This window comes from Colobus angolensis, unplaced genomic scaffold (assembly GCF_000951035.1).
Source record: "Colobus angolensis palliatus isolate OR3802 unplaced genomic scaffold, Cang.pa_1.0 Scaffold690, whole genome shotgun sequence".
Lineage (NCBI taxonomy): Eukaryota > Metazoa > Chordata > Mammalia > Primates > Cercopithecidae > Colobus > Colobus angolensis.
The window spans coordinates 48,956-62,161 of NW_012120599.1; the positions used below are offsets into that span (position 1 = coordinate 48,956).

Sequence of the window (13,206 nt, forward strand, 5' to 3'; positions counted from 1 at the left end):
TGATGAATGGACAGACAGGTAGTATATCCATACAATGGAACATTATTTGGCCATAAAAAGAATGAAACATGCATTCTATAACAGCACTCGTAAACATTATGCTAGGCAAAATAAACCAGTCGCAAAAGACCACATATTATATATGATTCCATTTATATAAAATGTCCAAAATAGGCAGATCCATAGAGACAGAAGTAGACTGGTGGTTACCTAGGGCTGCAGAGGGCGGGGGGGACAGGAGAGTGGTAACTAAAGGGTACAGGTTTCTTTGAGGTGATGAAAATTAACTGTGGTGATGTTTACATATACAGTCATCCCCTGGGGAGTTGGTTCCAGGATTCTCTTAAATACCAAAATCCATAAATGCCCAAGTCCTTGATAAAAATGGCATAGCATTTGCATATAACCTATGCACATCCTCTTGTATACTTTAAATCATCACCATATTAATTATGCTACCTAATATAATGTAAATAGTTGTTATACTGTATTGTTCAGAGCAGTAGAGGTGAAAAGTACTGGCTCTGAAACCAAACCGCCCAGCTTTGTGTCTTGGCTTTGCCGCTTACTCTACAACCTTAGCTAACGACCTAAGTTCTCTCGGTTTCCTCATCTCTAAAATAAGGATATCTGTCTACTTCTGAAGTTATGTGAGAATTAAATGACTAATATATATGAACAACTTGGAACAGTGTTCGGCAGTTCGGTATACAGTAACTTCTCATCAAATGTTGTGGCCCACGCCACACAGCTATCACACAAAAATAGATCAATAGTGAACCGCTCTGATTAAAGTTGGGGTGCGGTGGGCTGGAAGCTGAGCCTTGTCCACAAGTCCACCTCTACCACCTTGTCTGAGGTCTTAACCTATCCAGTCCTAAATTCCTGAGACTTCAACGACTCTCTCTGCCAAATGATGGGGGTCTCAGAGTGGCCTTTTAGAAGTCTGTCTACGGCGCACTGTGCTGAAGAATGGGGTGACAGCAACTGACCGTTTTAGGTAGAGTTCTAGCACAAAAGGCTACTCTCAATGTTATTAAGCATAAATTATGACTACAGCCATGAAATGATTTATCAAATGATTAATCAAAAAAAAAAAGCAAAACACTCTTCTACTTGATAAGCACATAAATGGTGTTTTTTTTTTCCTTTTTATTTACTTTTACTTACTTAAATTTTTAGAGACGGGGTCTTGCTGTGTTGCCCAGACTACACTCAAACTCCTGGGCTCAAGTGATCCTCTAGCCTCAGCCTCCCTAGTAGCTGGGACTACAGGAAGAAGCTACTGCACCCGGCTCTTTTTTTTTTTGAGATGGAGTCTCATTCTGTGACCTAGGCTGGAGTGCAGTGGCACAATCTCAGCTTACAGCAACCTCCACCTCCCAGGTTCAAACTATTCTCGTGCCTCAGCCTCCCCAGTAGCTGGGATTACAGGCACATGCCACTACGCTGAGTTAATTATTATTATTATTATTATTATTTTAAGCAAAATGGGGTTTTGCTATGTTGCCCGGGCTGGACTCAAACTCCTGGCCTTAAGCGATCCACCCACCTCAGCCTCCCAAAGTGCTGGGATTATAGGCATGAGCCACTGTGCCAGGCCTCAATTTTTTAATAACAATGATGGGGTGGGGGGCAGTCCACAAAATGGATAGAACAGCCTTGAAGGAAATATAGAACTCAGAAGGATATGGTTAACAAAAATGCCTTTGAAGGAAGCACATGTCACTCCTGAGAAGTTTATGGTTGGCTTCACCACTTGCCTGCTTTATTCATTCTGGTGCCTTCTCTTTGCCCTTCCTAAGCCATGGCTCTGGCCCGGTTTCAAGCACAGACTTAGTCAACACTGGGTTCTAACATTCTGAAGACTTGCTTGGGAACAAGAAAGCCTTGCATCAACCACAGGCTCCGTCAAAGGAATGGCCCCCTGATATCTCATAGCCCATGGCTAGTCAGGGTCACTGGGAGGTGAGGACAAAGTCTAGAAACCAACAACCCAGCCAGACGTTCTGGAATTAGGTCATAATGAGGGATACGTGGTCTACTTATGTGCCAAACACCTTGTTCTAGACCATTCCCAACATTCCTGACTAGGTGCAACCTCCTGGTGATTCTGGTTTTATAGCTATGGGACTACGTGATCACAAGAGCAAAGAAGCCCTCATGTATCTGAAGACTGGGGCCGCCTATAAACCTGAAACTAGCCCAAGGCAAATTAGAGCTTTCACCAGCCCAAAGAAAGCATCCAAAGGTTCAAACAGCTGGGAAAATTGGGGCAGAGGTGGCCCTCTCCAGAAAAGGTGGATTGCTGGACAGCACAACCACAGAGACAGAAGGAGAAAACAGACAGGAGCTTTACTCAAAATCACAAAGACACTTTTTCATTGAGAACCGGATGAGAGTAGGAAAAGTGGCAAATGGCCAGTTGCCCCCAGCAGCCCTGAAGAAATCAGGCAAATTCTGCTCCAGAGACGGCAGAGCTGGTGGTGCCCTTCTTCAGGGCAGCACAGCCTCTTTCTGCCATACTTCACTAGGCCAGGGCAAAGTTTGTAGACTGCAGCCGCTCTGTCTCCTGGCAGATGTTCTGCTCCACTGTGTCACACTCAGCTAAGAATGCCTAGAAAATACACAAAGGGCAGTAAGGGCCCATCCAGGGATAGCCAACCACTGCCCACACAAGGCTTCTTGCTTAGCCATTCTGGGGAACCCATGGCTGAGACTCAAAACAGACTGTGCATGAATGGAGATGGGCAACTGGCCTGGGTTCCAAGGTAAGGGGAGGGAGGGAGCATAGGACCATCATTCTGACCATGCTCTAGGCCAGCAATCCCCTAAAAGGTAGTAAAGGCAGGGAGCTTTGCCACAAGGCCACTGCACAGCAACTGAACAATCGCAGGAAGCACTGTATGCATGAATACTGCCTCCAGGAATTGTGTAACGTGTCAGCCCTGTCTGCTCTCCAGTGAGTTTCCTCCCTAAATAGTTTAAATTCAAATATAATTACAGGGACATAAGGCTCTTCTCTGACGTTCGGGGTTCCTGTTGATAAATAAGTAATAACCAAAACAAGCCTATACCACACACCATGCTTCTATACTACCGACTCTGAACAGATAAACATGCATACCTACACATTAACATATTACGCCTTGTTGTGCACTATTACACAACTCACCTGAACCTTTTTTACCAAGCCTTTCCTTTTCAATCTACTGTCTTTGAAATTTTCTGGCAGGATCTATGGAAGAGTAAGTTGATAATACAAGTTAGTAAATAGTAAACATGTAACAAATAATCCTCAGTGAAAATGACATGAGAACACATAAGAAACACCCACAGTATACAAAACAGGTCACGGATCACCAATGTAAATGAGATGTCCATTTTCAGGAACCCTTTCCCTGAGTCTGTATCCTATATTGCCTTTCCATGGCTCTTGTCCCTATAAAAGCTCCCTGTATTCTCCATGTCTGGGCTGTAGGGACTCATCTGTAACACAGACTTTGTTTTTTTATTGTTTCATTTGTATGAATACTCTACCCTGGCCAGACCACGGGCTCATTGTGAGGCTCAAAAGTGCCTGCTGCTGCTATTTTTTTTTTTTTTTTTTTTGAGACATAGTCTTGCTCTGTCGCCCAGGCTGGAGTACAGGGGCGCGATCTCGGCTCACTGCAAGCTCTGCCTCCTGGGTTCACGCCATTCTCCTGCCTCAGCCTCCCAAGTAGCTGGGACTACAGGTGCCCGCCACCACGCCCGGCTAATTTTTTATGTTTTTAGTAGAGCCAGGGTTTCACCGTGTTAGCCAGGATGGTCTCGATCTCCTGACCTTGTGATCCACCTGCCTTGGCCTCCCAAAGTGCTGGGATTATAGGCGTGAGCCACCGCACCCGGCGCTGCTGCTTCTTTACACCCACCCTGTCCAACAGAAACACACAGTACAGTTCACCTTCAAGAATGAAGCCTCAGGCTAGAGATATCATTACTATCATCTGCAAAAGAGAACTCCTGAGTTAATGTTTCAGCAGCCTCATAAGATCTGGGTCTGGCTGAATCCTCTGTAAGTAATGAGGCCTGCAGAATTATCAGTCACAAGAGTATCAGAGAAAGTGAAAACCTGTTTCCTTGACCATGAGATGGTGGACTCCTTGGGTCCCAGCTTCATGATGATTACAGATGCTACTGGCAAACATAAGTATAAATGATAAAAGTCCTATACTGGAGGGCTGTGAGTGCCTAGAAAGCAGGAACTGTCTTATCATTGTGCATTCACCCAGGACCAAGCAACGTGATTGGCACACAATAGTAGATGCTTAATATTCTCAAGTGATGGGTTTGCTCAGACAATAGGAGAGTACATTACTGAAAGAGTGAATGTGACTGAAATAAAGACAAAGAAAACTAGTTCTTCTCAGCTGAATATTTACTTACCAGTGTGTCAATCTCCTCCAAGATCTTCATAAACTGCTCTATTGTGGCTTTTATTCTCCTATCAAGTTTGCAGAGAGCTTCAGCTTGCAAATCCTTGGGCAGAAAACCCTGTGGGAAATAATGCATTACTGCAAGGGTTCTTTGAGGCTGATGGAAAACTCCATGCCACAATACTACTGAAGCGATCACACTGAGTCCACCATAGCCCTGGCAGGCCAGGCCACATTTCAGATCCACAACTTCATCTCTTGGAAAAATTTAAAAGACTGGCCGTGAGCCAGTCCAAGAATTCTATCAGGTTGCAGTCTGCTCTACTTCGCATGACCCAGTGTGGCTGCAAATGCCTCCCTCCTGAGGCTTGGTGCCAGTGAAGCCCCCAATCACAAGTGTATACCTGCGCACAAGAGGCAGATGTTAAAAGCAGAGGCTTAGAGTCTTCAAAGCCTAGGCTTGAAAACTGACTGCCATTTACTAACTTGTGATCTTAAGCAAATTACTTAGCCTATTCATGTCTCAGTACTCTCATTTTAAAAATGAAGATTATGATACCCACACCCTAGAGGGTTACTGTGAGGTAAAGGGAATATATGTACATGTGTCACTAACTTGTGGCACACACACATGCTAACAAATGGCAGCAGTGCTTATTTTTATCAAATTGTCTAATGGTTCACTCACATAGCTTGGCCTAATGACCAGTTAGCTGGTGACAAGAGTTGGATAGCAGGGATCTCTGAGGATGTTTATCACAGCCAAGAGCTACAGATACAGATTTCACAACATGTAGCAAGAGCTTTAAACATCAACCAACAATTCCAACTCAAAGAATTTATTCTACTAAAAAAACCAGGAATGGTCAAAAAAGATTTACGTCCAAGGATAGTCAAAGAAGCATTACACATAATGGTAAAAATAGTATTAAATGAACAATACAGAACTGGCTCGGTAAATGATACATTTATACAAGATGAAATGCATGCAAGCTTTGAAAAATACCATCATAGGAAAATGTTTAATTTTTTATCCAAAAAAAATAGTTTATAAAGTGTATATAACATTATATCAATTTTTTTAAGATGAAAAATGTATTTCAGGCTTCGGTAATGGTTATCTCTGAGTTGGGGCCTCATGGATAATTTTTATTTTCCATATTAGTGCCTATACATGTACTTAAAACTTTTGTACAGTCAGCATGTATTCTGTAATTAAAACACAAACATATAGGCCGGGCAAACACAAACATATAGGCCGGGCATGGTGGCTCATGCCTATAATCCCAGCACTTTGGGTTTTTTTGGACTTTTGGACTTTGGATTTTTTTGGACTTTGGACTTTGGGAGGCCAAGGCGGGCAGATAACTTGAGGTCAGGAGTTTGAGAACAGTCTGGCCAACACGGTAAAACCCCATCTCTACTAAAAATACGAAAAAATCAGACAGATGTGGTGGCAGGCGGCGCCTGTAATCCCAGTTACTCGGGAGGCTGAGGCAGGAGAATCGCTTGAACCTGGGAGGCAGAGGCTGCAGGGAGCTGCTGAGATTGCACCACTGCACTCCAGCCTAGGTGACAGAGTGAGACTCCATCTCAAAAAAAAAAAAACCAAAACACAAACACACCCCAATTAATGTTACACAATGAGAAGGAAAAATAAATAAGTAGTCTTGAGCTAGTCCTAATCCTTACTGGGTTTCAGTACCCCATCTCTAATATAAGGAATTGAATAGGATGACCCCCTCCAACCCCACTATCATGTTCAACTTGGACCTTCTATAAACCAACAAAATGTTATTTGCCTTGCCAAACACATTACAACAGCCCAGACAGAGAGAAGCTACTTGTTAAGACAATTCATGATCCTAGCATGGCAGGTGCTCTCCTGTGAGCATAAATGGATGCTGGCTGGGGTTTGACAATAACTATGACAATAAATGCTTATAAAGCACTTAGTATGTGTCAAGCTCAATCTACATTATTTAATGCTCCCAACAATCCTAAGAGGGAAATGTCACCATTATTCCCTTTTTGCAGATAAGGAACTTGAGGCAAAGATAAACTTGTTCTCAGTAAGAGAAAGGGTGAATCTAGGATCTGAACCCAGGGAGTCTGACTGCAGAGCCTGTCCCCTTAACCACAAGTTATATCCAGGAAGCTCTGATACAAGGCAGAAAGTCAAGGTCCATGAAGAGAGTTACCTGCTGGATTCCAGTAAGCTCTTTATTCAACTCTTCCAGCTGGTCAGCTATCTTCTCCACAGACTTCTCCAAATGTTTCAACTTCTTTAGTTCAACCTCTTCCTCTGGACTGTTCTAAAATGTTTAAGAAGAAAACAAAGCCAACAGTCAACAAGAACAGGCTGGGTGTGGTGGCTCACGCCTGAATCCCAGCACTTTGGGAGGCCAAGGTGGGCAGCTCATTTAAGGTTAGGAGTTTGAGACCAGCCTGGCCAACATGATGAAACACTGTCTCTACTGAAAAAAACAAAAAAATTAGCCGGGCATGGTGGTAGGCGCCTGTAGTCCCAGCTACTCAGGAGGCTGAGGCAGGAGAATGGCTTGAATCTGAGACGTGGAGGTTGTAGTGAGCTGAGATCGTGCACCTACATTCCAGCCTGTGTGACAGAGCGAGACTGACCCCCCCCCAAAAAAGAAAAAGCAATCAACAAGAACAGTAGCCTCTGTCAGGAAAAATACCTGACCACAGCTGCACAAAACCACTCACCTAGAAATAATGGTTTTAACTCTGTTGCTTCTTGGAAATCAAGTCAAAGGGTTATACATCAAGTTTTCCATCTACAAAGACTCCAGACTAGAGAGAAGGTGTTAGGCAAACATTCCGGTGTGGGCCCTGACAGCTTGGGTACAGAGAATAGAGACAATCCAACTGCCAGATTCAGTCTCAGCCCTAGACTGATCAACAACCAAGACTGAAGCCTGGAAGGTAATCACATTTCAGTGAACACTTGTGAGGAGTCCAGAATGGCAAGTCAGGTGGAATTCTACCATTCCTTTAAATGGAATTCCTAAATGGCAGCCTCCAATTGAGCTCTCCTGTTTAACATGATGCTGGTTAACAACGATGAATACTTTTATTGAACACTTCCTACATGCCACACACTACCCTAAGCACCTTACCTATATTATTTTTTTAAGCCTTACCACAACTCCATCAGGGAAGTACTGCTGCTTTACAGATGATGAAACTGAGGCTTAATGTAGTAAAGTAACATGTGATCACACAGTCCAAAAGAGGTAGAGTAGACTTCAGACTTTTCTTTTTTTGAGATAGGGTCTCACTACAGTGCCCAAGTTGGAGTGCAGTCGCTGTTTACAGGCATGATCATAACTCACTGCAGCCTCAATCCCCTGGACTCAAGTGATCCTCCTGTCTCAGACTCCCAACTTGCTGGGACAACAGGTATGTGCCATGGTGCCCTCCTTGACTTCACACTTCATTCCATAAGCTCTGTGTCAGCTCCACGTAAAAGTCCTATAGTTTCTTCAAACTTGACTCCTTGGTTCTGCCTGTTCCCCATCACCATTCTCCCTGACCCTGAAGCAAGAAATTTAGAATATTTCCCCCTTCTCTCAGGTAAACATTTGACAGAGAGGTCTAGCAGCTTTCTGCTTAGTTATGCTATCCCAAATTATTCATTCCTCTTTGTAGCTAAGTCCTGAGTTCCAGTCTCCTGGCAGTTCCAAGTCTGGATTAGATTTTCTTTGCCTTCACTTTGTTAATCTCTGCCCTCTCTCTACTCAGTCACCTCACTCAAAATAAGGGAACTTCATCTGCTCAGTAATTTCGCTGTGTCACAATGCAGGGCTGGCCACAGCCCTCTCTCATCACCTTAAGGGTTGCTGACCTCATCTGTCTTTTTTTCCCCTCAGTTTCTTAGTCTGAACCTTTCTTTCCAGTCAAAGGTTTTCCCTTGTGGGAGATTTTAGTTAAAAGGTTGGTTAAAGGGAGAGAGGCTCCTGAACTGGAACAGAGTGATTATTCTTAATATCTACAAGTTTATTTTAACACCAGACTCTTGCTAATTCTACTCCAAGTGAATGAGACTTGTCCCAGGCACCATTTTAACCAGACCCAGATTCTACCACCAAAACAAAAAACATATTATTAAGGCAGCACAACGGCTCCTATTTCTTAGAGCAAAAGTTCTAACCAACAGGAGCAGGAGGGTATGAGAACAACAAAATTGGTAATCCTATAAAACAAATAAAGATTGTATTTGTTTAGAGAGGGGTTTTATCAACGCAGAATCTGGGTCCCCAATTTGCTCTTCCTTTTTTTTTTTTGAGACGGAGTCTCGCTCTGTCACCCAGGCTGGAGTGCAGTGGCCGGATCTCAGCTCACTGCAAGCTCTGCCTCCCGGGTTCACGCCATTCTCCTGCCTCAGCCTCCCGAGTAGCTGGGACTACAGGCGCCGCCACCTCGCCCGGCTAGTTTTTTGTATTTTTAGTAGAGATGGGGTTTCACCGTGTTAGCCAGGATGGTCTCGATCTCCTGACCTCGTGATCCGCCTGTCTTGGCCTCCCAAAGTGCTGGGATTACAGGCTTGAGCCACCGCGCCCGGCCCCCAATTTGGTCTTCTAAACCAAAACCTGTATAAAAGACTTCAGTCATTTGATTCTGAGGATTTCTGATGGAAAAAGCAATTTACCTTTTTCCCAATTAACATGACCCGGCAACCATCTTGTATTCCAAGTGCTGACAATGGTGTTTCCATTTCCTTCAGGGATTTTCCTAAAAAGAGGAGAAAGGTAGGCCAACTTGTAATAACTGTACCACACTGAAAATAAATTTCAGCACGATACAGGAAATAGACAAGTGTGTTCACTAATGAGAATTGGTATCTTTTTAGAGGGTGCCGTGACCCAGTAATTTCATTTCTACATATTCATCCTCAACAAATAACTGGACATGTGACTCCACAGTAACCACTATACAATAATATTCAGTGCAACCTTTTCATATTAGTGAGAAACTGGAAAGAGCCAAATATTCAGGCATCGGGGGCTGATGAACCATACTACAGAAGACTTTAAAGTCTTCAGTAGGCATTACAGTCTACAATAGGCATTAAAGCTCATTTTTTGCAAGAAACTTCAATGCCACAATGAATGCTGATGACCCAGTGTTATAGAGGGGTTTTATCCAGGGGAACATTATCTTTTTCAAGCATTCCTCTATTTTGAAACATGAATTTCTATTGTGTTTATAATTCAGAAATAAAATATTTTTAAAAATTAAAGACAATACATTACATTATGAAATATAAATAAAATGCCTATTACTAAATTATTTATAATGACTGACACCCAATGGGATAAGTCTTTCTCCAGTGGATACCAGAATAATGGGTTCTCAGGGGAGTGGGAAGACAAGGGACAGGGGCTAGGAGGGTGTGGGTCCTGGCAGAAATGAGCATCATCCATCCACTGAGCCCACCACATCCAGGTCCCCAGTAAGTTTGTTCAAAACCTCCTTTGAGTCAGAACAATGTGAGGCACTGGAAACACAGCAGTATCTCCACCCTCACGGAGGCTGTTATTCTAACAGAGAAATCAGATGTTAAGCAACTAATAAAATGATTATTTAATAGTAATTTCATAGAAGTGATGCAAAAACAGCAGGGAGTACCACGGTAACATATAATGGGAAGATGATCTAACCTAGCCAGGGAAGACTGCCCACGAGCTTCATCAAAAATGGTGAGATTTCTGCCATCATCATAAGACTTCAAATCTGACACCTGTCCAGATGTTTGAAAGTGTCCAGTACCTAGCAGTTCCTCAATAAATATCTGTTGAAGAACTGAATGAATAAACAAATAAATAAAAATTGTCCCAGTTTGAAAAGAGTGACTATTAGGAAAAGTTAAGCAGTTTTAAAACTGTCGCTTGGCCATAAGGAAAAGCTGGAAAAGAAATGCTTACCCTTGGCTGGGCGCAGTGGCTCACACCTGTAATCCCAACACTTTGGGAGGCCAAGGTGGGTGGATCACCTGAGATCAGAAGTTCGAGACGAGCCTGGCCAACATGGTGAAACTCCGTCTCTACTAAAAATACAAAAATTAGCCCGGCATGGTGGTGGGCACCTGTAATCCCAGCTACTCGAGAGGCTGAGGCAGAAGAATCACTTGAACCCGGGAGGCGGAGGTTGCAGTGAGCCTAAATCATACCATTGCACTCCAGCCCGGGCGACAAGAGTGAAACTTTGTCTCAAAAAAAAAAAAAAAGAAAAAAAGAAAAAGAAATGCCTACCCTTAAATATGAGTTTCTGAAAAGACTGTGGAACCCCTATGGCCTCTTCAACAACCTGGGCCAGGTCTTGGACAACTGGTTCACTGCTGCCCTGCTGCGGGGTAACATGAAGGTCGTGCTTCTCATTGCCTGGGGAGAAAGAAACGCATTTGACAAAGATGATTTTTTCACACAAACCAATAGAGGGTGACACTTTATTACATTTATTTACCCAGCCTTCAAGGCCTAGCTCATATGCCACCTACTCCACAAAAGCCTGCCCCCATGCCGCCCAGCTTTCCTCTGGTGACCTCCTCAAGGATCTCTGTTTCCTCTATTATAATAACTAACAATATGAATGATATCAGCTAACATTTTAGGCATTTCACGCATAATCAAATTTAATCCTCAGAAAAACCCCACGAAATAGATCTACCTATTACTTCTTATTTCACAGATGAGCAAACTGTGACCTCAGGCAAGTTAAGGCCTGCCTATGGAGACCCAACTGTTGGAATCAGAACTTGACATCAGATCTAGCTGATTCCCAAGCCCACCTTTTTCATCACAAGCCATCTGCTTCCTGTGGCCTGACTGCCCTGTACCCTGTATTGTACTGGTCTCGTCTAGCTTGCTGTAAGGGGCAAGTGACTGCTTTCCTCTGCCTCTCCCACTGGACACACTTGAGTGCATCCATGATTGGTGCTAAGTAGACAGACAAATGAATACGAACAGCAGAGCCTTTCTTTGTGAAGGAGAGATGCCAGTTCTTTTCCAGGGATGTGGACAATAAGGAGAGAGCCTGTGTCCAGTACATTACACCAAGGTTTGGTTCCCCCAACAGCTCCATGAGGTCAGCGGGAGCCAGGGTTACCAAATCTACTTCACAGAGGAGAAACCGGATTCTTAGAAAGAAGCCGTCCATCCCAAGGTCACTCAAAACTGCAGGATGCAGAACCCGGGTCTCCAGATTCCCAGACCCGTGAGCCTCCCCTAGCTGGTTCTGGGGAAACCTCATGGACTTAGCTCTCCGGTGTACTGACTTCATTTGGTTGTGTGTCAACTCCAACAGTAGGCAGACCCAAAGGGTGTCCAGAGTACAACGCTTGGACCCACAGCCAACTCAAGTGGCGCACACGGAGAAGGCACTCATCAGATGAGGAGCACCACCGCAGGCACGAAGTTCTGACTCATTACACACGGAGCAGTCGTAGACCACATGGCCAAATATATGCCTGACACAAAGACCACAATAACTGCACGGGCACACAAACACAACCAGGCCCACGACGTAAAGCCCGGACAAACTTGAACACCCAGGATCGCACAAATGGCCAGAGACAAAATACACCGGCCACATGGAAAAATGTACAAAAGACAGTTCCACGGACACAACCAAGAACCCACGCTTCCGTGTGGGGAAAAGAAAGAGAGGTCAGCCTGTTACTGTGTCTATATAGAAAGAAGTAGATTTAAGAGACTCCACTTGGTTCTGTATTTGAGATGCTATTAATCTGTGACCCTACCCCCAACTTTGTCCTTGCAAGAGATATGTGCTGTGGTGACTTAAGGTTTAAAGCTTGTTAAACAAGTGCCTAAAGGCTGCTTGTGGTTAAAGGTCATCACCATTCTCTTAATCTCAAGTAAGAGAAAAACATTTGTCTCCTGCCCGTCCCTGGGCAATGGAACATCTCCGTGTAAAACCCATTGTGTGCTTTGTTTACTGAGCAAAGAGAAAACCGCTTTTAGGAATAAGGTGGGATTTGCTGGAGCAATACTGCTAAAAGGTTTATGGAGATGTTTGCATATGCATCTCAAGGCACAGCATTTTCCTTGAACTTATTCAGGTCACAAAGATCTTTATGTCTTACTGCTGATTTACTCCCTTATGTTTAAGATGGTAAAGATAATTATCAATAAATACTAAGGGAACTCAGAGACGGGTGCCCACGTGGGTCCTCTGTAAGCTGAGCTCGGGTCCCCTGGGGCCCGCTTTTCTTTCTCTATACTTTGTCTCTGTGTCTTATTTCTTTTCTCAAGTCTCTCGTTCCACCTAACGAGAAACACTCACAAGTGTGGAGGGGCAGGCCACCCCTTCACTTCCGGACGCCAGGACAAGCGCAAGGTCACACGCTTCTGGAGAACATGTGACTAAACCCACAGACTCCGCCGGGCTTTCGGGGCCAGCAAGGAGCCCACCCGGCGCCCAACACTCACTGTGGGTGACAGTCACGGTGAGCCCAGCTGCCGCCATTTCCTCCCTGGTCACCTCCTCGCTCGGGGTCGCCTCCTCGTCCCGGGTCACCCCCTGGCTCCCATTCATCTCTTCGCCCCGAGTCGCCTCCTCACTCTGGGCCGCCTCTTCGCTCCGGGTTGCCTCCTCACTCACGGTCAACTCCTCGCTCCGGGTCAATTCCTCGCTCCGGGTGGAGCGGCGCCGGGTCTTCTTCATCCGCGGCCTGCGAGCGCCGGCGGTGGCGCCCCTGGTGGGTCGGTCATGCCCGCTGGCAGCACCCCGGACAGGTGGACGCCGA

At 44.7% G+C, this 13,206-nt stretch overlaps 2 protein-coding genes across 2 annotated transcripts in view; one reads left to right on the forward strand and one right to left on the reverse strand.

Moving 5' to 3' along the window:
* Positions 1-2,335: 2,335 nt before the first annotated feature.
* The window catches only part of BAG1 (BCL2-associated athanogene), an 11,316-nt gene continuing 445 nt past the window's right edge, over positions 2,336-13,206 (reverse strand). Inside the window, exons 2-8 of the mRNA XM_011926547.1 lie at positions 12,890-13,206; positions 10,694-10,822; positions 9,091-9,173; positions 6,620-6,733; positions 4,429-4,536; positions 3,176-3,238; positions 2,336-2,617 (exon numbers count right to left, since the gene is read on the reverse strand). Coding sequence (XP_011781937.1) covers positions 2,531-2,617; positions 3,176-3,238; positions 4,429-4,536; positions 6,620-6,733; positions 9,091-9,173; positions 10,694-10,822; positions 12,890-13,206 — 901 coding nt within the window. The 3' untranslated portion in view covers positions 2,336-2,530. The remainder of the gene's footprint in view (positions 2,618-3,175; positions 3,239-4,428; positions 4,537-6,619; positions 6,734-9,090; positions 9,174-10,693; positions 10,823-12,889) is intronic.
* The window catches only part of CHMP5 (charged multivesicular body protein 5), a 17,981-nt gene continuing 17,607 nt past the window's right edge, over positions 12,833-13,206 (forward strand). Inside the window, exon 1 of the mRNA XM_011926539.1 lies at positions 12,833-13,158. The gene's annotated coding sequence lies outside the window, so the exon portion shown is untranslated. The remainder of the gene's footprint in view (positions 13,159-13,206) is intronic.